The sequence below is a fragment of the Nanorana parkeri genome, unplaced genomic scaffold, assembly GCF_000935625.1.
Source record: "Nanorana parkeri isolate BGI_ZX_2015 unplaced genomic scaffold, ASM93562v1 scaffold107, whole genome shotgun sequence".
Classification (NCBI taxonomy): domain Eukaryota; kingdom Metazoa; phylum Chordata; class Amphibia; order Anura; family Dicroglossidae; genus Nanorana; species Nanorana parkeri.
Window position 1 is genome coordinate 1,203,587 of NW_017306375.1, and position 25,374 is coordinate 1,228,960.

At 39.9% G+C, this 25,374-nt stretch overlaps 1 protein-coding gene and 1 long non-coding RNA gene across 2 annotated transcripts in view; both read left to right on the plus strand.

The window, feature by feature from the left end:
- Positions 1 to 1,960, plus strand: part of LOC108784299 — a 22,061-nt gene extending 20,101 nt beyond the window's left edge. Inside the window, exons 2-3 of the long non-coding RNA XR_001941062.1 lie at positions 1,077 to 1,292; positions 1,951 to 1,960. This is a non-coding gene — a long non-coding RNA (uncharacterized LOC108784299). The remainder of the gene's footprint in view (positions 1 to 1,076; positions 1,293 to 1,950) is intronic.
- A 4,797-nt stretch (positions 1,961 to 6,757) lies between these two features.
- The window catches only part of ARHGEF37 (Rho guanine nucleotide exchange factor 37), a 55,932-nt gene continuing 37,315 nt past the window's right edge, over positions 6,758 to 25,374 (plus strand). Inside the window, exons 1-7 of the mRNA XM_018553042.1 lie at positions 6,758 to 6,962; positions 10,443 to 10,761; positions 12,169 to 12,292; positions 14,431 to 14,575; positions 15,908 to 16,116; positions 19,627 to 19,757; positions 22,716 to 22,820. Of these exons, the coding sequence (XP_018408544.1) occupies positions 6,937 to 6,962; positions 10,443 to 10,761; positions 12,169 to 12,292; positions 14,431 to 14,575; positions 15,908 to 16,116; positions 19,627 to 19,757; positions 22,716 to 22,820 (1,059 nt within the window). The 5' untranslated portion in view covers positions 6,758 to 6,936. The remainder of the gene's footprint in view (positions 6,963 to 10,442; positions 10,762 to 12,168; positions 12,293 to 14,430; positions 14,576 to 15,907; positions 16,117 to 19,626; positions 19,758 to 22,715; positions 22,821 to 25,374) is intronic.

Sequence of the window (25,374 nt, forward strand, 5' to 3'; positions counted from 1 at the left end):
ATCGATCGATCGATCGATCGATCGATCGATCGTAGAGTTGCATGGCAATGCCACATGTAATTTGGTAACACAGTCATCCGGAACGCTCATTCAGAGGGGCTGAGAGGTTCCAGGAGGTAAATACTTTTGCAGGGAAGATACTGGCTTTTCAGGTTCTTCCAGGTTTTCTAGAATGTAGCTGGATGTCCAGGAGACACTGGGCCACAGACAGACTCTGCTGTGCACGCAGGCACATGTGAAACAGCCAGGAAGGCTGGGAGAGGTCAAGAGGGTTGCTGACACCTGAGATACCTGTTGGAGAGACAGAGAGAGAGAGAGACAGTGACCTACGAGGGGTGAGCACTGAAATGCTTGGAGCTGAGGAAAGCTACAGAGCGATACTGAGGACTGTATATGCGGAGAAATACAGTAAAGTCCTGGGACTATCACACTGGGAGTGTATGGGACAGCCAGATGTCAGTGAGACCAAAACACAATGAAGGGAATTTATCATAGCCAGAGCAGACAAAGTCTGGGGCAACTGTGCATGGCAACCAATCAGCTTCGCTCTTTAATTTTCAAATCTTAACTGAACAAACTGAAGAGAGAAACTGATTGGCTGCCATGCACAGCTGCTTCAGGTTTTGTGTGCTCCTGTTTTGATAGATTCCCCTCAATGTTTTGATGAAAGTTAAATGAACTATTATGTTTCGTTAGGCTGAAACATGTCAGTGAGACCAAAACACAATCGGGGGAATTTATCAAAACTGGAGCAGACAAAATCTGGAGCAGCTTTGCATGGCAACCAATCAGCTTCTCTCTTTCAATTTTAAATCTTAGCTGAACAAACTGAAGAGAGAAGCTGATTGGTTGCCATGCACAGCTGCTCCACATTTTGTCTGCTCCAGTCTTGATACATTCCCCTCTATGTTTTGATGAAAGTCAAATAAACTGTAATGTTTCGTTAGGCTGAAGAAAAACAGATTATTAGGTGAAGTACATGGATTGTTGACCTTTATGTGAATAAAGACTGTCCTCCTTAAATTATGTGATATCCATTACAACATGTCTTATTTCTTCCATTGTGTGCACCACAGGTCCGACGGATATAGGGAAAGATATGCAGCAAGTAATGGGCATTCTAAAATAACTGCTGGCAGATCTTACCACAAATCATTTGATGATGCAGTGGCGCAGAATCGTCTATCCCATGACGCATTGCCTTTCTCTAATGTAAAAAACAAGAACAGATCTGGAGATTTTAGTAGATGTCTAGACAACCTTCTGACATCAATAAACAACCTAACTCAAAGGTAAGTTGAGAGTCTGACTTATAACACATTCCTGATTCTCTAAGAAATACACCCTAATAAATGGACATAGCATTAAAAGGCACCTTCTAATAGTATAATATGCACTGGTCACTAAGCTTTGTAAAATAACTGAAAAAGTCAAAAGATTACCTGAGTTACATTCTTGTCCATCTCCATAATGCCGATTCAGATACACATTCAGGAGATGCTGTTTAGACAGCCAAGTTTCAATACAGATCTTGTCTATAAGTTAGATTTTGTATAGTGTCCACAGTTTATTCTCCTTCTTGTCTTCACTGATTAGGTTGCAGTCTTGTCCTTTAGATACTTATTTGTGGCAGCTCTATAATACAGTTTACAGGTGAAAATGTGCAAACATAATCTTAGGTTAGTTACCCTTAGGTATTAGATGCCCATGCAATAATTTCAGCAAATTCAGACTACAATCAGTTATTGTGTAGGGTACCAGATAATCTTAGGCAATCTTCATTAAACAAAGGTGAATTTGTTCAATTAAAAATGTATGCAAGATTGTTCTACAGTCTCCATGCATAGAAAAGAGCAGGACAATGAATGTGAGCTCCTAAGAATGTGCCCTCCTAAGACAGTGTAGTGGATGATAGAGGTTAGGTCATTACCTTTGGTCTTAATATACTAGAGAGCTACTGTGCGGGCATGAATTGCAGGCAGTCCCATGAGACTGGATTGTGCCTCTTAGTATACAGTCCATGAACCCATCGCACTAAAAACCGCTGTTCCTTATAAAAGACGAGTGCTGTGGCAGGCGACGGATGGCAACATAGACACCGGCACTCCAAGTAATTAATCAATGGCGTCTGTTTATTGACGCATGAAACATAGCACAATGCATCAAAAAGCAACGTTCAGGGGTCTCACAGGATCCCTTCCATCAGGCAAAATGAGTGATGCAAACACAAGTGAAACCATATACATATATACACACCATACTGTGGAAATGAGCCAATTCCCTAGTCTGCTGTGACCATGTGACGTCCTAATGGCATCACAATCCCACCGTAGTAAAACATTTGCAGGTGTGGTAATCAGGTGATGAATGCATAGTCTATAACAAGCACCGCCTAGACAGATATGCATGTACAGAGAAATTGAACAGATTTAAATGCCTTGTAAATACACATAGGCCAGGTGCCAACTGAGCACACATACAGGCAGAGAAGCCATTTTGAGCAGTGGGGGAGTGGCCTATCGCTATCCGACATGTCAGGCCGCATATTGCATCCAGAATGTAGGGTTTGGCTGTAAATACAGTCCACACTGTGATTGGCCGCACACACCTACAGGGTGTGGGATCGGCCACGTCACCAGTACCCATGGATGCAGATACTACTAGAAATACAGAACTACTAGAATGAACCTATTTGTTTTTGCAACGGTGATGAATACTTTTCCCCACCCTTTCCCATAACTCTCTATTCAGCTTGTGGGTGCATTTTGTGACCCATCTTTTCCTTAAAGGAATATTTGGGTCAAGCATAACTAAATGTATTTTTTTCCGATGCAATAGCTATAGATGTGTGGTTTGCATAAGTTGCTGGATCCCAGGACTGGATCTTCCTGGGTAATGATATGGCCCTGTGTTTAAATATTTACACAGTCTAAACTTTTACTGCCATTAGCCATCAATTAACAAGTGTAATAAAAGTGGAAGGGGAACTAGGCCTAATTTTATGTCAGTTAGGGCAAAGGTAAGAAAACCACCCACTGCTATAATAGCAATTCCACAGAAAAAAGTAATTGAGAAACCTGCATTGGTGACCCAGATTATTTACATAGAGTATCCTGTTTGCTGATACATTTGTCAGATTTTAGGGCTAATGTGTTGTATAATGCGGAAGTTTTATATAATATGTGTGTTTGCTCATATAAGAGTAAAATGATATGTACATAGTTATGTGAGTATATTGGGAATACCCTACCTGCAACCCGTTGGCTCTAAAATGGGCATTATATGATATGTATTCAGTAAATTGAGTGCTGGAAAGTCCCATAAACTGATATAATTATAGACTTATGGTTTGTACGGCTAGCATTTACAATACAAGTATATACACTGTGTGGCCAGATTATTATGACCACCTGACATTTGTAGGCAAATTAGCTATAATTTCGCACTGAAGGTGCTTGAGGGCCAGACCATTATAAATAGGGAAGCAGGTTGTTTACCACGACAGTAGAAGTGATTTTTTTCTGAAGATATGGGTAAACAACGCAAGTTACCAGCCTTTGAACGTGGGATGATTGTTGGCGCTCGGAGCCATGGAGCGAGTATCAGCAAAACAGCAGAATTCGTTAAATGTTCAAGAGCAGTTATTGTTAAAGTGTTTAAAGACTGGACTGTCAGCCGAAAATCTGGGTCTGAACGTGCGAATTGTGGCCGTCAGCGACTAGTCAATGTTAGGGCAGAACGGAGAGTGGCAAGACTGGTACAAGACAACAGAAGGGCAACAGTGCATCAAATTACTGCAGATCTTAATCAGGGATCCTCTCAAATGATCTCTGAACGCACTGTTCGCCGTACACTGCATCGTATGGGATATGGAAGCCGAAGGCCTGTTCGAACACCTTTGCTGTCTGCAGTTAACAAGATAAAACGTCTCCAATTCGCACAGGAACACAAGGATTGGACAGTCGAGCATTGGAAAAAAGTAATGTGGTCTGATGAATCACGCTTACAGTTGCATCATGCAAATGGCAGAGTGAGAATTTGGCGGGAACAGCATGAAAGCATGCACCCCACATGCATGAGTACAACCCTTCAAGCTGTGGGGGGCAGTGTTATGGTTTGGGGCATGTTTTCCTGGCATGATTTGGGCCCTTTAATTTGTGTGGAACAAAGTCTGAATAGCACAACATACCAAAGTATCGTTGCTGATCAAGTTCATCCTATCATGTTGATGGCGTATCCCAATGGAGATGTCTTCTTCCAACAAGACAATGCACCATGCCACGGTGCTCGTATGGTGCAGGAGTGGTTTCAAGAACATGAGGGAGACTTTACCTTGCTTAGTTGGCCCCCACAATCACCAGATCTCAATCCAATTGAGCATTTGTGGGCCGAAGTTAAAGAGCCATCAGGCAGCTGGTTCCACAACCATCAAATCTCACAGAACTGGACAGTGCTATTCATCAGGCATGGTGTCAGATTCCTCGCATCACCTTTCAACATCTCGTTAAGTCAATGCCAAGAAGAATCGCCGCTGTATTGAAGGCAAAAGGTGGCCCAGCGAAGTACTGATGGGGTGGTCATAATAATCTGGCCCCTCAGTGTAATGAGTTATAGTAAGGCCATCACAGGCAATCTGCTACACTGTTGTCATTAAGGTATCAATGATTTATAATGGTCCCTGGGTTTGCTTTTACTTTACTGCACAGTTTGGTTTGTGTTGTTGAAATTGTTACACAATTTTGATCAATTAATAAATAACATTTTGATAAAAAAGATACCATTTTACATTTTTTTCTGTCACTCAACTTGGTTTTTCTGTATTTATTGTGTTGACTGTATTGATTTTACTCTATAATCTGAAGTAATGCCGGCCCAAGACCTGGGGTGCCTGCTGGGATATTCAGTGTATGTTACTGCTTGGGCCTTGGAATGACACCTGTTGGAAAGCCTTAGCCCTGGTAGTCAGTTAAAATCTTTCATTCCGCTTATTACAAACTAGAAGTTGAACATTTAAAGGATCTATATGGGCAAAATGTTGAGGGCTTCTGACAATTACACTGACTATATGGTGGTTACCTCTACAAATAATTGAGTTCAGGTGTTTTTAGTACAGGGTATCGTTAAAGACGATAACTGTTAAAAACCCTGTCAGGTAATTTTTTGCTTTCTGTGTCCTGTTGGGCAGACACAACAGGAAGTAAAAGGATATCTCCCCAAACTGAGGAGAATTCCCCTCGTAGCCTCCCTGGCCGTATTCCCGAGTGTGGCTCGGGGTTAATTTTCAGTACCGGAGCGTTAACCCCGAGCCACACTCGGCATTGCACAAAAGTGTCACTTACCTTGTCCCTACGAGCCTGCGGTGTCCTCTGCTGTGTGCGCCCTGGCCGATGCCGGCATCTGACTTTTAATTTCGTTTTCGGCATCACAGCGGGGGGCGGAGCCGGCGGGAAATTCAAAAGTGAAAACATGCAATATACACAGAATACACACAATACAGTGTAATGACAGTTGTCACTGGAACAGGTGTCCCTATTAGAAGACTTACATTCACCTTTTGTTCTGGTGACAACAACTCCTAAAATGTTTGATTTTCTCTCACTTTCTGTCGGTAACAATGGCAACATGTACAAATAGACAGAGTGAATCCACCTATTAGAGTCACAGATAGCAGTAAAAATTTAACTAGGGTTGGGTTCTTATCCTTACCACTCTGTTCAAAACTAAAAAAAAAGTTTTGCCTTTACATACAGTTTAAGGCTAAAGCATATAAAGACATTCTAAACAACAGTGCGTTTCCAACCTTGTGTAGGTGCGTCTTCTTTTCCCACATTACTGTAGCCTTGTGCCAAGGTCATATAAGAGTGTAACAGGTCTTGGTGTATAAAGTTTGACATACGTAGTTGAATATTAGAAAATGTTCAGGCTCCCAAAAGATCTCTCCACCTAATGGCATTCACATATGATCAAATAAGCATGCCTCTTTACGTGAACAGCAGGCACCTCACCTTGGGTGAAGAATAGATTATTAGCAAAATAAACCTTCAAATTTGGCCTATTGGTTTTACTCATGGAGTTCCAAAAGAGTTAGCAGATGTTTAAAGTGCCCAGTAAGCAAATAGTTTGTCATCTGCTCCTCATAAAATCACAGATATCAGGTATCACGCATCAGACAGCAATCAAGTAATGTGTTCTCAACCAAATTAACAATTTTGCAAAAATCTTCTGATTTTCACCCAAATTTTTAGGCTCATTCTAGTAGTTCATACATAGAAATGCATATAAATACTTTAGGTTGGACATACACAGACACAGTTCTAGTCAAAAGGAGATAGAGCTAATGTATAATGAATATGTTATTAGAACATTGCTCCCTTTTCTAGAAAGAAAAGGAAATGATCGTTCATTTATTACCGAGCTTTTCCAATATGTTGCCGTACTTTCAGTATACACTATCAGGGTTATTCACAAAAGGGTGAAGAGTTGGAGAAGTCAGGAGAAGTGAACAATCTAGGACAACATAGCTGATTTGGAAAAAGTCTCCAATTCAGCTCACTTTCCACTTCAGCTATGTTGTCCTTTATTGCCTTCTCCAAACTCTTTACCCTTTTGTGAATAGCCCTGTTATTACTGCTTTAATTACTGCCTTTACAATGGATTTTTCACTGCTTGCAAATATTGACCTTGGTATGGTCTCTATTTATTGTGTTTTTTGCCTCATCAAAGGTTTTAATGTTCTGTAATTTTCCCAGATCTTTTGCTAATGCTGAAAGTGACTGCAGAAGTAGAAGTGTTTCAACTTATAATCAGAGCTGCCCTCCACAATTTGAAACTGCTGAAGATGAAGACTGGCTATATGAATCAGTTATCAGTGAGGACGAATATTATAATAACTCAGAATTTAGTGGCACTGAAAGTGTGAGTGACAGTGAAGATCCCATGACTTATAGTTATTCATCCAGCAAGTAAGTAAAACAAGTCAATATATGGACAAGTGAAAGAAAATTTGCTAATAACTTTTTTAACAATGTCATTAGATTATCTTTGTTGTCTTTTACCTGTTCATTTCATGATGCATGTGGTAGTCAGGGGATAACGACTTTCTATTCCTTCCAACTAGGGATGGATTTCGTCCGCTGAAACATATTGGCCAAAAATTGTACTTTTGGCACAATCCCGAAAGTACAATTTTTTTGGCTGAAAATGCTATGCATCTCTAGTTTCTCTCTTCCCCGCTGGGCATGGGGGACACAGAGCAGCGTCAAGTGGGGAGGAGGGAAACTGTCACGAGGCCAAGCACTCTACATCATTTCCTGTTCATTCATGATTGTGGACATAGTATCTCATACTATCTCCACAGTTTATAAATGGACAGAAGCACTCAGTATAGAGGCTTCCTGTTCATACATTATTTAACTTTACTGCCCCCCAACAGTAAAGTTAAATAAATAAAAATAAACATCAAATTTGATAAAAAATAATTTTAAAAAGGTTAGAAAAAATAATAATTTCAGTTTCGGCCTGACTAATTTTTTATTTCTGTTTTCGGTATGAAAATTCAATTTCAGTGCAGCTCTACTTCCAATATATTTTATTAATATCTAATTATGAGGAAGTAATATGTAGATGCAAGGATTTCTATGACTGCTATAAGATGTCAGGAAGGACTTGTTTTTCTTTGGTAGCACATTTTTTCTTCATTTTAATCAACCGTGGGTTTTTTTTAATGTTATCTTTTTTAAGGTAAACATAGTCATTCTACTGTAGTTCTTCCATACACATACATGGAATATGGACATTTAAGATATCTCGTATTACTAATGCTAGCACATGATTTTTGCACTGTTTCTTTATACTCTACTTTATTACTTAATGTAGAATGGTTGTTTTAATCTTTTTTGAGTGCAGTTTTTTCAAAAAGCCTCACCTACCTTTTTAGTTGCTCCTGTCCCTTAGGGGAGTACTTTTTCCCGTCTTTCTACATGGTGTATACGCTGTGCTACCGTGGTTGACAACGCTAACCCTCTTCCCACTGCAGATAACAAGGAGATGAATACCTAATGAGCCTTGACTGATGGAACTTGTCTCCAGCTCCATGTGCTTGCCTGAGACCAGAGCATCACTAGGAATGCAGGGGAAGGAGGGGGAGTTAATTTGCCACTAAGCTCCCTTGTTTGCCGGCCACATAGACCTGGCTTCCCCTTCCCTCATCTCCTTGCTAGCAGTTCCTCTTTTCTATCCTATCTTTGTGTTACTGGGGTTCAGCTGGATCATCCACCCAACAATCCAACATCATTGGTTGCTAGTACATAGATGACTGGGCTGCGCAGCATCATGTGTTGCCACAGTGTGGGCCTCTAAGCCACCAGCACTATAACAACCAGTGCCACCTTCATTCTAGCAACCAATGATGCTGGATCGCCAGCTGCTGCTGTGAGACAAAGAAGGTAAGACAGGGGATTTGGGTGCCGCAGTTAGCAATGGCATATCAGAAGGGCAGCTTAGGGGAATGGTCAGTATAAATAATGTCAATGCTCCAGAAAGGCGCTCCCAACAGACTTGTTCATTGAACAGGGGGCGATGGCAACTGAGCTCTTCCTGAGCTCAACAATAGCGACATTCACATATCAGGCTTTTGGAAGGTAAGGAGCTGATAAGCAGGAATGGAAGAACTAAACAAGGGATTTTCTTTACAAGCTATTAGCGTTTCCCTGGAGAAGCATAGATAGGTATTTATATATGACTGTATGTACCTGATTAGAATTCTTCTTGAGTGGTTGCTGGCAAAATCAGTAATTTTATTAAGGAGCATATTCATCTGATGTATAAGCTGCCTTTACTACCAACACAACCCTTCAAACCTGTTGGATTGGGCCTTTATAGTGAGGCTGCAGGTAATAGGACCAGACCTAATCCTGCACGCTCCTCACTCCTCAAACGTATTAAGTAGAACTCACAAAAAAGGAACACAATCCCTAAGATTTCATCCTTATAGTGCTTATTGTGACAGATACACACCATTTTTTTAAGTGTAATACCTCTCTGACAACAAACTAACTCTGTCACTGTTCTGCAACTATAAATCAATTTCACATCTCCTTTGTGAGTGTAGCTGATTCATTTCTTAGCTGTGTAGAAAGGGGAGAACCTTGCATGTATCAATACTAAAGTGAAATCTATGATATGCTGCGCTTGGTATGTGAAATAAAAAATAGGTGAACAGCTGAATGGTTTAAGAGGAAAGCCCCCTCTCATTCGGTGTCTCCACTTGACCTTTTTTCTTTTTATATATCTTGTTTGTTATATTACTTAGAAGATTGTTCTATATTGGTTTGTCATATTGTTTTGGTGTACCATATCGTTTATACCCACAAGCTTATAAGCGGGACAGAAGTCTTCACCACAAGTTTACACTATAACTGGTTTAAACACTAGTAAAAAAAAAATATTTTCTTCCTAAGGATTGGGGAAAACAACACTCAGTCACACCTTTCTATCTAATAGCTTTTATTAACACAAGAGAGTATTTGCACAATAAGAGCTCACATAGGCTTTTTTGGAAATCATTTATTTACAGAAGGAATCACTGTATAAATTAAATTCATTCATTAATCAACAATGTAAGAGAATATATGCAATAGCTCACGGTCACATATTAATATAGGATACATAGTTGTTTTCAATTAGTTCACCTATTTTTTATTTCACATACTAAGCGCAGCATATCATAGATTTCACTTTGGTTCTGATTGCACATTGCTGCAGCTGGTCATTATTTACACATAGTGTTTCCTCCTAGCGCAACTTTTTGTTCTCTTGACTATATATCAATACTGCATCCCTAGATATAATGGAATTGTTTTTACGTCATCATACTAAAACTAGACCCCAGTTAATATATGTACTAGCTGGTTGTCATGGGTTACTTTGCATTACACATTGATGTTTGCATTGTCCTTTTAAATGATCCTTCTCTTGTGCCATAGTATCTCAATAGATAAGCCATGATTCCATTTATCCAGGTCTGTGAGAAAGTGAGGCAGCAAGGGGTGGTATGGGGTTTGTTTTAGCTACAAGTGGAATCTGCATTGCCTCAATGAGGGAATCCTCTGAAATTTGTGAGTGGGCTATATACATCCACCTGGACATTTTATCATTCAAATGGAATGGGTAGTATAGATAGCACCATATAATACCTGTGTCATGTGGCACCTAAGCCAAAAGTTGACTTTGCTTCCTGCATTATGTCATTTTTGTTGTGACTTGATTTTCAGAAACATCACCAATAATATAGAAAAAGCTCAGGGAAGTAAAATTTTATAGGAAATTACCTTGCATTTGACAATCTGACCTTCATAAAATGTATTTTCATCACTGAACCTATCTTGTGTCTGCATTTTGTACATTATTTGCATTCCTGTAAATACAATGTTCTTCAGTTACAGTTATTCTGACCACATGGACAGCAGTGCCACAAAAGGAAACGTGCCACTGACACACTATGGATCAGGTGATGGGGAACCCTGTTCTCAGACTGGTTATCATGATACATTACCTACCTATGGCAGCTCCTCCAATGTGGGCACAGAAGCAGATGAAAGCAATAGGATTTATGTGAATATTCCTCAGATAGAAGAGCCTGTGTATAATGAAGTCGATTCTAGGACTCTGGCACCTGAAATAAATGAACTGATTAACACAGAAATAGAATATGTTTGCTCCCTGCAACTTCTCATTTCCCACATTGAGCCCAGACTGAAGGAGGTAAAAAATGTTTAATTTTACATGTTTGTACAGTCTTTTGTTTAAACAGATATTCACTTTATATTTTTGTTAATTGGTTATATTTTTTCCATAAACTCCTCCTCTTCTTTAAAACTGAACAACAAGCAGATATAAAAACAACACAAATAAATGCAGTTATGCATTCATTTTAAACTCTTTTAGATGTATTTTTGAAATGTAACTGTAAGGTACTGGAATCTCAATTGATGCCAGCCTTTTGTAATCCCCTGGTAGAGGAACATGGTGACAGAACATATTGGCCATAGAGCAGACTGTTCAGAGAAATTACCTTACCAGTGTTTTTCTTCTCCTACACTGCCTAGCCACAGATTGGGGTCATGAGGTGTCCAAGCTGTATTGCTTAACTTTAGTAGAGCAATTGTAGTAGATATGATGTAAATTCTAGAGCAAGCTGGACAGAATTACAAATCATTTGTTGTGCAAAGCAGCATATATAGGTGTTTCATATGTGGGTTTTAGCTGCCCAAAGCAAAGCTGCAAAACTTCTCATGGGCTTGGCTTCAAAATCAGCAAAGGAGATTTTTATTGCCACCCCAGGGTTGCTTAATGGGCATTATTGGTCTATAAAAATAGGAAATATTCACCTCTGATATAACTGCAGAATTCCAGAAAAGTTGAGGTATTCAAAGTTACCGTGGGGTCGGGAACTTCCAACAACTCGTTAAAAAATCTCTGCAATGTGGCCAAACCTCTTTTCAGAGACAACAGCTAAATTACACAATTCTCCATATGGGGTTCTTTGCTTTTCGAGGGCATGCATTTTTCTCACAGGCTGTATCATAGAGAGCTGTTTTCTATAGAATTTCCTTGAGGAAGACCTGATAGCTGATAATAGGCACCTCAATTATGATTTTTACCTACTATATCAATACAAAATCCTTACATGGGAGGCTCATATCTACTCTTTTCTTGATCTGGGATACACTTTCTATTCTATTTTAAACATTAAATTAGTCTAGTGAATAGGTGAGTTTTCAGCAGTCACTCATATTCCAACACAGGTTTTAAAATCATGTCCATAATAACAAAACAATGTAATTTAGTTTCTGGTGATATTTTCTTGCAATCATGTTTGAGCTTTATGATCAAGACCATATTTATAACGTATGTGTAATTTACTCAGTTCGCTCAAATAACACTTTTTTCTTATTTTAATTCATGACTCAATGGATGAATGTTTGTTTTTCACGGAAACTTATAGGATCACTTTTAAATGTTATATTCGATCACCCTACAAAGGGCTTTGGATAATTTGGGGGATTATATGTTACAGTTCTTGTTTTTTATTTGGCGGCAACGTATATTGCCTAATTATTGTCTGCTTAATAATTATGAAAACTAGCCTGTGAAATATATGGTTTCTAGATCCCTGAAGTTGATGTCGGAAGTCTCCTTTGTAATGCAGATGAACTTCTTGCGGTCCATGATTCATTTCTCAGTGAATTAAAAGACACAAAAAATGATGACCAAAACCAGCTTAGTCGAATTGGTAAGTAGGGCTGTTAAATATAGAGAAAAAAGTTAAATATATAAACTAGGGTTGCACAGATACCAAGTACAGTACTCTGTACAAGTATGAGTACATGTACCGATACTTTTGAGCTCCAAGACTAGACTAGAGAAAAATTCAAAAATTAGGAGGCAGCTGTCATTTGTTACGAGCTCACAGAGCTCCCGGGATTTGTACATCTCTGTTTAAATGTACGATTTTGTTTTTATAAATATAAATAAAGGGATGCACAGATACCAGTTTTGCGAGTACGAGTACTGGTACTCGCCGAGTACATACAAGTACGAGTACTGATACATTTTTGTTTATTGTCATGTGACAGGTTTTCTAAAACAATACAGACTAAGGATTTCAGGACAGTGGTGGAGCGCCAGAGCCAGGTCCCAGCTGCGACCGCTGCAACCCTCGTAGTTCTCATGAAAATGCCAAGTATCTGCACTGGTACTCGAAAAGTATCTGTGCATCCCTAATATAAACCATAAAAAATATAAGTTAACTTCGTCTGGGAACTATGTACCACTCATAATATGTATGAGAGTTGCTATGCAAGCTCACAGTTCTCCATGTCTTACGATGTATTGAGGGTATATCTATATCAAAGAAATATAAGTGTCCCAAAGACTACTGATTACTGTGATAGCTGCTCAGCATTATATCTAAAGCCTGGGAAGATAGAATAAAGTCAGAAAAGGGAACCTAAACTAAAATCTGTTTTAAAAAGCTAATAGGGAATCTCTTTGGACCGAAAAATGGAAGGTGGCTTTGCTAACTTGCATGTGACAAAGCAAGCTCTGGTGGTCAACATATTTCTATATAATTTAATACTTAGTGAGACACTGATCGGAAACATGCATGCATGCAGGTTAGGATTTCAGATTTGACTGGCTTTGTGCTTTTTCTGGGTCAATGACATACTAGGTAGCAACGCTAGGATAAAGGTGACAGCTCCAGACCTTGGACCTATAAAAACAAGCAAGCAACAGTAGTTCCCATATTTCTTTCCCACTTTAATAAAAACAGGTCTAGCTGTCTAACTGTGTGCATTATCAGATATATAATGAAGACACATACTAAGATGCCTCTAAATGTTGTTCTACACAAATTTACCAACACATTTATATAAACGTGTTGTAATTGTAAATACAAGACTGAAGAGCATCATATTCAACAAGCTTCCATCAACTTTCTGAAAGACGTTAAATTATACCTTTACTTTGGCCATTTAGGGCAAAAACTACCACTTTATGGAAAGTATGGGATAGAGAAGTTACATGCTCCCCTACGGGGAAGTATCGAGTATTTTACGTGACTCCAGTGGGCGAAAAAAGATGATGGAAGAGTGCATGGGATATTAGGGTGTATCTACCCCACATTATTTTACAATTTTGAATAGAATGTCAAAAGTTTTATTGCTCTCTATGGTTCTGTTAGAGAGATTTCCATGAACTTTTAGTTCTAGGGACAACCACTTACCAGACAGAAAGTGAGGGAAAATCTGCAATGGGGAAGCAAGCAAAAAAGAAATCCGACAGGGGTTTTAGCATTCCCTTACTTAATTTGAAAAATATATGTACGTCTGTGTTTCTATTAAAGAGATTCCCCTCACTTTCTGCCCTATGGAAAAGGCTTTTTTTTTCTCACAGTGAAACTAAATGAATCTCTTCAATGAAGCCTCCAATAGCAGTAAAATTGACAAGAGTTCTAATCCTTCCCCACTCTATCCAAAATTAAAAAAAACATTTTGGCTATATATACATTTTAGAGTATATCTAAAGCCAAAACCTTTTTATCTGTAATTTTTTTGCCATCTCGAACTCAGTGCAAGTCTATGGGGCTAGAACTTTGAAAATCAAATGTCCCCTTTTTGAAGGCTTACATGCAAGTTAATGGCCATAAAAAGGATATGGGGATTCGGGTACTGCCCTGGGGGACAGGAATCAATTAAAAAAAGACTTTTAAAAAATACAATTTTTTAAGGAGCAGTGATTTTAACATCACTTAAAGTGAAACAATAAAAATGAAAAATCCCTTTAAAAAGCCAATCATCCCAGTCCAGGGAGATCACCCTATCGCATTCTGGAACAGCAGGTAACAACTGACTGTGTTTTGCTTTTCAGGAAACCTTTTTCACGAATACAGTGCAGATATGGAAAATGCATATGCTGTTTATTGTAATGGATATACAAGATCTTCAACACTACTTCAGAGTTACCAAGAAACACCTATATATGAAAAGATCCAGGAAGTACTGCAAATAGTACAGTGAGTGTGGCTACTTACTCTGTGTGTTGCATAACGCATGACAGCAGTTTACAGCTGAAAGACAGACAGAAAGACATTAAGACAGAAAGACATTTAAGTGCACCTGTTGCTTTTTGAGAAACTTTCTGCAAAGCAGAATGATATTGACAATAGGAATGTGTCTTTTAATTTTTGTCATTTGTGAATGTTTTAGTGTATATTGTTAGAGTGATGTGCAGCTCCTCTTTCCTTACAATCTGGCACTAGTGAAATGTGTGAATCTAAGGAGCTGTCTAAATCAGAAATATGATTGAGCATTCTTCAGTTGCCAGAATTTGTCAAAGATCAGGGCAACAAGCTTTAAGGGATGTGCTGCAGGGTTTGAGGATCCCCTGCCTCCCAACCCACCCATGCCTAAAGCAGAGATACAGTAGGTCTACATTTTTTAACAGCAATACAGTGTGCATTTAAAATAATCTATCTATATGTCCTGTGCTCATTTCTAACAGCTTTACATCATTCAGCACTTTCAACCCACTTTTCAGTTATATTTACTATATTTGTAAGTGAACTGCTCTAGTTGATATCCACCTACCTTGCGGTGCTTTTGCATGTATGCACACAGATGGAGCAAGAACACTCTCGATCTTTCTTGTTTACGCCTGCACATATAAACATAGTGTGCATGCATTTACTGTAGGTGATGTGGAATCAGCCTGCAGTGGTTCACATTCATCCACATTTTGGTTTCCCATGATTCATCCATTTGTACAGTACCCCATTGCTTTGGGCTATATAGCTAGATCTTAAATCTGAGCCCTCTGCTTCATCCATGATATGCCATTGCCGACATTCACCTTCTGCTTGGCTATTAAATAGCTGTCAACAGTTGTGTGATGACTACGGTATATTAATATCCTCTTTACTTTTGTTGCAAACCTCATATTCTGGAAGTATGACTCAGTTACTAAACATATGGATTAGGAAGATGTACCTATTTTAGTGTACAGCAAAAGTGTAAACAATAAGAGCATGCTGTCAAAGTGAATAGGGACCGTTCGGATCAAGCCAGGGAGCAGAAGTAAGGATCCAATTGGCTTCTGCACCTTTCTGTTGCAATAATTCTTATTGGTTTTGATGATGAATACAACAAATTAGAGTATCACACAGATTATGTTTCCACTAATTAGAGACGTAATAGCTGAATGCAGTTGAGTACATTGGCAAAGAGATTGGCTTGATAGCCTAGATTGATAGTTTTTACATAACAAATTTGCACCTCTATTGCTTGTGATGACATCATTTTGTGTTTTTAAATCACTCATTTTACCAGCATCTATGTTTCTTTGACAGATACATGGATAGCTCTAAACAATACAAAGACCTTTCCTTCTACCTGATACAGCCCGTGCAGCGTATCACCAGGTACCCCTTGTTTCTGCGCAGCATCCTGAAAAATGTACCACAAAATAGGCATTCACAGGAGCTACTTCAGAGAGCTCTGGACACCATGAATGAGGTGAACATCAACATAAATGAAAACAAGAGGCGTAAAGAAATTGGTGAGATAAGTTCGAATCTGTTGAACGATATTGATGGGGCAACTTTGTATTATTTGTTAATGTTTGAAACTATGTGAGGTGCTTTAACATGAGTGTTAAAGGAGAACTATGGGGTTAAGGCTTTTCCCCATAGTTCTCCTTTAACCATTTTTTTATGGTTTGGTTGAGATTTTATGAAAATATGGCTTTAATTGCTTTCTCCAGGTCCAGGAACTATCCTCGCAGATATTACCTGCACTACCACTGTTGGTGACGAATGGTACTATGCAAAAACAAAAATTTCCCAGCACACTCAACAGCCAGCCTGCAAAAAAAAAAAACAATGTCTAACTACTAGGGTTAAAAACAGAAGTTTTACTTGCACAACTTTTGCAAAATACGTGGAAGCCAGACTGTCTCGCCATGGCCCTTCTGTGTAGTACTGTGGTCCTAACTCTATTGGAGCCTCCATCTTGGAGGTACTGTGCCTTATGCTATAAAGGAATTAAAGTAGAAATATTCTTTCAACACCCACTACTTTTGGCACTAGCATGTTCTAATGTATGCAGATTTGCTATTTTTTGTTTTACCTGCAATTTTTACTTTTTAATAAAACTTTCTCTTTGCACTGTGCACATTTTGGCAGCTCTCCTGTTCAACTTTTGGGAATCATGTTTGTGTTATAGCCAAGGGTTATGTCCCCATTTTGTGACACTGCTGCTGATAACCAAAGCCTCTGTCAATCAAAGTGGGATAGGGCGTTTTGGAAGGCTTTGCTTGCAAGGATTGGGTCTCAATAGGCTCAGTTTAAACATGTAGGTACACTTTTCACTGGCATAGCAGCTTGTAGTTCTTAGGGGGAAGATGTTTAATAGGGTGACAGTGCTACTGCTCCACTGAGGCACTGTGTGTCAGTGTTGTAACTAGGGATGTACAGATACCGATACTAGTATCAGTATCTGTGTCACTACCGAGTATTTGGGCAAATACTCGTACTCGCCCAAATGCTCTGATACTTACCTCTGCTGGCAGTGCCGAGGGGGAGCATGGAGCTGGCTGTCTTTTCCTAATCAGGAAGCTGGCTTCGCTTGTTGCTAGGCAGCCTGGCTTCCTAATCAATCAGGAAGCCGGACAGCTTGTAATGACCCGCCTCCCGACTTCCTGATTGGTCAGGAAGCCAAGCTGCCTACAAACAAGTGAAGCTGGCTTCCTAGCCAATCAGAAACCCGGGCGGCATGTCATGACTTGCCTCCCGGCTTCCTAATTGGTCAGGAAGCCAGGCTGTTTACCAACAAGTAAAGCTGGCTTCCTAGTCAATCAGAAAGCCGGCGGCACGTAATGACCCGCCTCCCGGCTTCCTGATTACTCAAGAAACCAGGCTGCCTACCAACAAGTAAAGCTGGCTTCCTAGCCAATCAGAAAGCCGGGTGGCATGTCATTGACTCGCCTCCTGGGTTTCTGATTGGTCAAGAAGCCAGGATGCCTTGCAACAAGTGAAGCCGGCTTGCTAGCCAATCAGGAAGCCAGGAGGTGGGTCATGAGGTGCCATCCAGCTTCCTGATTGGCTAGGAAGCCGGCTTCACTTATTGCTAGGCAGCATGGCTTCCTGACCATTCAGGAAGCTGGGCGGCACCTCATGACCTGCCTCCCCGTTTCCTGATTGGTCACCCTATGACAGAAAGACCCTGGAGGTAGCTCTTGCTGGCAGGATCACTAGGTAAGCTTACAGTAAAAGTAAGCCCCAGAAAAAGAGTAAACACTTCTACGCTACTGGAACATATCCTAACATATATTTAATGTTTTACTTTAGACATTTAATATATTTGATATATAAAAGGAGATCAAAACATTTTTATTATAGTAATATCTAAACAGAGTATAGAGTTGGCAAAAAGCACTTTCAAAGTAAAAACCTTTTAGTGGCTAATTAAACATATGAAATAAATAATTCTAGCTTTTGCCTCTTGACTTGTCTGAAAAGGGAACCTACTGTTCTGAAAGCTTGCATTTTTTATTTATGTTACATACTAAAATGTATCATTTTTAGCTATTCTATGCTTTTACTTTGCTTTCTAATATCCCAACATAGAAGTTTAGGAACTTAAAGAATATGTGGAGTCACTAGAACCAAAGTACATAGACATACAGGAAGCATTAAAGAAGAACTCCATGATTTTTAAAAATTAACCCCTGCAGTGGAGCTACCCCGCACTGCAAGAGTTAAGTGCTTGTTTTGTCTAGGGGGTGATAAAGAAGAAATACCTACCCTATCCTTAGTCCTGCCTGGCTCTAGAGCGGTCGCCACACCCTCTTCTCCACCGAGCTCAGGCGCTCTAAGGACACGTGACATCATCATGTCTAATACAGGTCCATTAGATGTGAGAATGCCGAGGGACATACCAAAGCCAGAGTATTTCTTCTTTGTTTTTGCTCCTAGACCAAAACGAGCACTTAACTCTTGCAGTGCGTGGGTAGTCCACACCAAACAGTATTACTGAATAGATGGATCTGTAAAAGGTGTACACTTTATTCTTCACATGGCAGACACTGAAGTTAAATATACTGTAGATACTCCATGCAACATTCCTGTTACTATGATGCATTGTATAGCAAATTAAATGTAATTCTAAGCCCCTGTGTTCCTTTCAATCTGGCCATCGGTGACAGCTTGGCAGGCATTAGAAATATTAATTGGGTGCCCTATTTTTGATAGCTGTGTCATGCCCTAAATAAACCTGTTATAAACCTGAATGATTCAGATTATTTGATCTAAAAATACATCAAGCTTCAGTGAAAACTGAATGTCCAGATGAAACAGTATGAATGTTATCTTTTTTGTACAATATGATCTTAGCTGTGTCTGTGCCTACTTTCCAAGCCCGTTATTGGTCTATGAGGCTGCCCACCATATTATAGGGTCAAAAGGAAAGCTTAGAAGGTGGTAGAGGGTGAAGCCAAACAGGCATTTTCTAGCAAAAGTCAGAATTGTATCTAAAATATCACTTCCACTGCTTATATCTATTGATGCACTGCTTTTTTGCTATGTGGCTTTTTACTACAGGTAACCTCTGCGTATACATAATATATTTGAAAAATTTGCTGTTCTTTTACTTTTTTTAACTGCTAATCGCTGCAGCAAGGGTTAAAATACAATGTGCTAGCAAGACTTGGAGAGTCAGATCATGGCTCTCTCAACACTCTCCAGTGGTCTTACATACCCCATAACACTGCTCCAATCAACAGCACTGCTCAGGAGCAAAAGTGCTGTTGACTGGAGTAGTGTTTGGGGAAGTGGGGATAGCTGGAGAAAGCTGCGATACTGCTTGTGTGAGGAACCCATGGTTCCTTCTCATTCTCCCATGTTCATTCTCATGAGAATTCTCCCATGAGAATTCCCATGTGCGGCCAGCAGCAGGTATTTTTAGGCTGAATTTCTAGTAGATAAAAAAAATGCACAAATAATGCAGTTCTAATGTAGTTCTAAAACAAGAACAAGGCCATTAAAAATATATTCTTTTTTTTTTTGCACAGCTACAAAGTATCTGCAGCAAGACAAGAGTACTTGGAAGAAAAAAATATCTAACCTAAATACCCACACTATCAGTAAGAAAACGAACAGGTTAAGCACGCTTTTAAGAAAGCAGACAGGCATGTCTCCCAAGGTACGTCATTTTGACCTTGCCGTATCGGTCACTGTAACAATTCAGTTCAGGCTGTTTAGCACGGTAACATATGTTTATAGACTTAAAAATGCAGTTATATGTCAATAAAATATGCATTTGGTTGTTTTTTTTTCTTTACTAGTGCCATATGTAGCCCTGAATATCCTAGATTTGCACTTAGTCATAGCTGTATTCCTTTTTCAACCAAGTGACTTTAATATTCCTCTACTCTGCAAGAGGTCTTGTCATACCATAAATTACATAGTTTGGTGGTCTTTACCAAAATGTTTTTTCTACTGACTTTAGAAGTGGGGTGTGGTGATGTTTTCTTCTGCTCATAAGACCTTATGTCCAATAAATATCCTGGTTGGAAAGGTTGCTGATGATTATTGTTCGATAAACATATATTTACTGGACCCGGTTGGTCTTGTGAAATGCACTTTTACTCTTGTTGGAGCATCTCAACACATATTATTATTTTTGACACAGAGGACTGCTTGCCTATCCATCTGGTAATGAATCTATGAAGGCTTTCTCTGCTTTGTTTGCACTGCATAAGTACAAAACTTCTGTTAGGTTTTTTTAATAGTAAGGTATTTTCCATCCTTCACATATCATAATAATATGTGAATGGTGGAAAAGTCTTTCTTAGTTGTTGGGTGGTTGATAACAGAAGGAGGTCTGTATGACACCCATAGATCTATGGGGCCACTCCACTGGTCAGTTTCTAGAATAAGTTTTATTTGTATTCAAAGATTCAGCCAATGTGTTTCGGGGGTTCCCCTTCATCATCATCCCGATGAAAGGGTAACCTCTACTATGTTGCTGAATCTGTTAAATACAAATACATTTTATTCTGAACATTTAGCAGTGGAGTGCCACTTTCATCTCTCAACCCCCTGCACGATTTTTAAGGACCATCCTAAAAAGTCTTTAGGAGTAGAGAGCTGACCACAAGCCTCTACAAATTATTATTGTTATTATTCACCTCACATTGCAATGCTCCTAGCAGTCTAGTGCTCCTCATTTTCACCATAATAAAAGATCTATAGGAATTACTTTTGGGAAGAAATCCTTTAGAATGGATAGAAGTGGCCATCTCCAGAAGGAAGGCTGTTTTCAGAAAAGTTGGCTTTTTAAAGCAGTCCTCAGTGGATTCAGAAATGGTTTCTTGCAGTGCTATGAAGTTCTACCATGGAGAACATATTGTACCATGGCTTAATACAGACCACAGCCCTGAAAAAAAGTTGTTCAGCAAGTCACCAGAAATCATTCCATAAATAATCTCCATTGTTTTTATGGTGACATTATTAAAGCTCTCTTAAACCAATTTTTAAGCCGTGCCTCCTGGTTTGTTTGGGGTACTGTTTTCTTAAACTTAACAGTTCCAGAGTTAGGAAAGGGGATAAGTATTGGAATTTGCTTGGAATATACACATGAATTCCCATATATTCACAGCTTGTGGAACTAAAACCAGTTTGTCCATCTGCCCTCTACTTTTGAATGTGTTTAGATTTAGGAGCTGTACGATTATATAGTTACATAATATTTGAGGTTGGATAAAGACATAAGTCCATCAAGTCCAACCTATTGCGTGTATGCATTTATGTTTGAGCTGGTGTGTGCGTGTGTATGAATCCATGTGTGATTTTGCTCTTAGCAGTACCTGTACCCCTGAATGTTTTGGTCTCCAAGGAAATCGAAGTGTTTTCTGAATGATTCCACACTCTTTGCTGAAATCACCTTAACCGCTCTAACTGACAAGAACCCCTTGCGCCACGTGTGCTGAAATTTTTTCTCCACCAATTTTAGGTGGTGCCCTCTAGTCTTTGTTATGGGGTTAACTGTAAAGAGTTTGTTAATAATGTTGCCTTTACCATTGAACATTTTATACAAGAAAATCATGTCCCCCCTTAATCTCCTTACTTCCAAAGAGAACATATTTAATTTTAAGAGCCTTGTTTCATAGCTCTGGTCCTCCAACCCCTTGATGAGTTTTGTTGCCCTGCGCTGGACTTTTTCCAGCTCACGGACATCTTTTCTGAGGACTGGTGACCAAAACTGGACCGCATACTCCAGATGAGGCCGAACTAGTGCTCTTTAAAGTGGCAAAATTATAGACCTGCCCCTGCAATACATTCCCTTCTTAATGCAAGACAGTACTCTACTTGCTTTGTTTACAGCAGCCTGGCACTGCAAGCTATTCTTCAATCTGTGGTCTACAATGACCCCCAAATCTTTCTCCATTACTGACTTCCCTAGTGGCATACCCATAAGTGTATAGCCCATTTGCCTATTTTTAACTCCAAAGTGCATTACTTTGCATTTATCGACATTAAACCTCATGTGCCATACAGTTGCCCACTCCCCTATTTTATCCAGGTCCTCCTGTAATGTTACAGTATCTATGTCCGTGCCTATTACCCTCCCAATTTTGGTATCATCAGCAAACACTGAAACATGGCTATTCACTCCCTCCCCGATATCATTAATGAACAGGTTGAAAAGCAAGGGCCCAGTACAGAACCCTGAGGCACACCACTCATGACCTCAGCCCAGTCTGAAAAGGTGCCATTAACCGATACTCTTTGTACATGTTCCCATAGCCAGTTTTCTATACAGTGAGATTTTATTATGTACTGTCAGAAAAATATAGGCTGGTTCATCTTAAGGTTTCTCCATTCTTTGCTTATTTCATCTTAAAGAAATTCAATGATAGTGGCAACCTTTTGTTTGGTAAAGCTTTTGTAAGAAATTCAGGGAAATGTACGGTATCAGGTTGTACTGACTCAATGGTGTTTTCATGGCAGAATGTTATAGTTTAAAAGAATGGTTTCTTATGTGTAATCCCCTGATTTAGATTGAAGTTAAAGTATATGTTTCCTATAGTTTAATTTGGATCTTTTATAACTATTGTTATTCATAAGGATTCCTTTTAAGGTTCTATTTTACTTTCAGAAAGAAGACAAAGAATTTGACAGCTTTACTGAAAAGTTTCACAGATTGGCAAACTTTGTTTCCCAGCTGGAAGAAAACGTAATACTGTATGTAAGAAATATAGAGGTAAGCAAAACTATATAAGATAATGTCTCATCAATAGAATTTCAACAGAACTAAAATTCAAAGTTTGGATGACAAGTGCAGAGTCATGCATTTTGCAGGTATACAATAGATAAAAAAGCATTTGATTTGGCATAGCCTGTATACAACAATACACTGTTTTGCAATGTATTAGAAGAAAGTAATTTAAGGATTTAAAAATGTGTACCTAAAATGCATGGTAGCCCCTGTGTCCTGGAGAGTGGCTGGGCTGTAGCTGAAGTTCTGAGGGTAATACATTTACATTGCAAAGATATCTGAATAAATACTGCTTACAGCAGACAGGGGAATCTGTAACGAGTGAACAATCGTGATTACTCTTCTTGTACATTTGACCTAATTTATTCTAGATTACAGACTTTACAGTTTAATTTGTCTTAACAACCTCCCTAATGGGGTCCCCTCCCGCCCCAGGCCCCATAGAAGCTGCGTGGGCTGCTATGGCTATAGGTACACCGCTAGTCTTTGTGTTAAATTGTAGGCCTTTTATTAGTGTCTGTGAGATTTACACTTCAGAAGCAGTGATTAGATCCTAAAGCTAGATGTACAACTGCCCCCTGCAATCCACACTTACAGGGTTAGTCACACAAAGGTGAAGAGTTTGGAGAAGGCAGGAGAAGTGAACAATATAGACCAAATTGCTGATTTGGAAAAAATCTCCAATTCAGCTCACTTTCCAGTTTATGTTGTCCTAGATTGTTTACTTCTTTTGTGAATATCCCTGCTAGTGTTATTTACCAGATTATGCTACGTAGTACACGCAGTTCTGTAGAATCCAGATTCATTGCTCAATTACCTAAATCAGATGATCTGTTGGTCTAAACTGCACTGGTGATTTTGAAATCTGTTTATTGAACAGTTGTGCAAGATTGCAAATGCATTTGGGTCCAATATGTACTGCATTCCAAATAATAGATTGCACAAGAAAGAGTATCAAAAATAAAAGATAAGACCGTCGCAAATGCCTTTGCACACGCTCTGTATGTCCACGTATGTGCAGGAACAGAACTTCAAGCTGTTGACCAGGTGGTATAGGCCACTAGTTAGGATGCACCAGATTTCCCCAGTGGATCCAGACACCTGCTGGAGATGCCAAGCTGGGCTTGGCACGCTGGTCCACATTTGGTGGAGCTGCCCTCTGCTTTTGCCCTTTTGGCAAGCTGTCTAACATGTCTACTCTAGAGTCACCTCCATCGAAATACACATCATGCCTAAAATGGCTTTACTTTCGGTCTTCCCGGGCTCTATCTCCAAGGTGAAGAAATCTCTGGTCAGATTTTTTGTCATCGCTGCCAGAGCTTTAAATCCTTGGCATTGGAATTCCCCTGTCATTCCCTCGGTTTCAGAATGGACGGCGGAAGTGTGTCGGCTGATGAGATCTGAGGAGCTAATTGCAGAATGGGCTGACCGATCTGATACCTTTATGGCCAGATGGATGCCCTGGATTTTGTTGAGTTTTGGTCTCTGCGGTGAGTTCATATCGGTACCTCCAGTACCCCAGCGACTATGGGGGATTCCATGAGATGGGCTGTTTGGCGGTTGCCTCCCTACAAACCGAGGCGGAGAGCGGACATTCCCTCCCCTACCTTTTTTCTTTCCCATGCTCCTTTATTCGGCTTTTTGCCCCCCCTCTCCCCCTTCCTACTCGTGTCTCCTCTACACCCCTCCTTCTTTCTCCCTGTTTGTCTGTTGTAAATGCCCTTGTCCGATATTTTTTTGGACGAAATTTCGTTAGTAGCAAAGTGACAGAATTTTTTTTTTACAGTCTGCAGAAGATTAAAAAAGTCGGCAGAAGATGAAATTAGTTAGCGGTAGTCCGGTCGAAATTTCGTTTATTGAACGAAATTTCGTTAGCAGCAAAGTGACATTAGAATTTTTTTTTAAAGTCTGCAGAAGATGAAAAAAAAAAAAAGCGTGAGGTTCCCCCCAATTCATACCAGACTCTTTAGGTATGGTAGGAATGTTAGGAGGGACCCTCCCCCAAGTTAAAACAAAAAAAAAGTGCGTGGGGTACCCCCCAAAATCCCTACCAGACCCTTTAGGTCTGGTAGGAATTTTAAGGGGAAACCCCAGCCCCACAAAATGGGGGGAAAAAAAACGTGGGGTCCCCCCTAACAGTCCTACCTTGATCCGAGCAGTGCCCCCCCTCACTGCGCCTTACCAGGCCACGTGCCCTCGGCATTGGGAGGGTGTCCCCGTGCCGATGGGGACGAGGGCCTCTTCCTCACAACCCTGACCCGGTGGTTGTGGGGCTCTGCGGGCACCCAGATGCCGCCCTCCCCCCTTGTGAATAAGGGGTATACCCATTCACTAAAGGGTTACATCAAATAGTTAGTAAAAAGTCCAGACTTTTAGATAAAATCCTTTAATTGAAAAAAAACCCAAAGATTACATTTTTGACTATTCCACCCTCCCAATGCCGAGGGCACGTGGCCTGGTAAGGCGCAGGAAGGGGGGCGCTCAATCGCCCCCCCCCCTTTCCTGCCCCGCCGGGCCCGTGCTCGGATCAAGGGTCTGG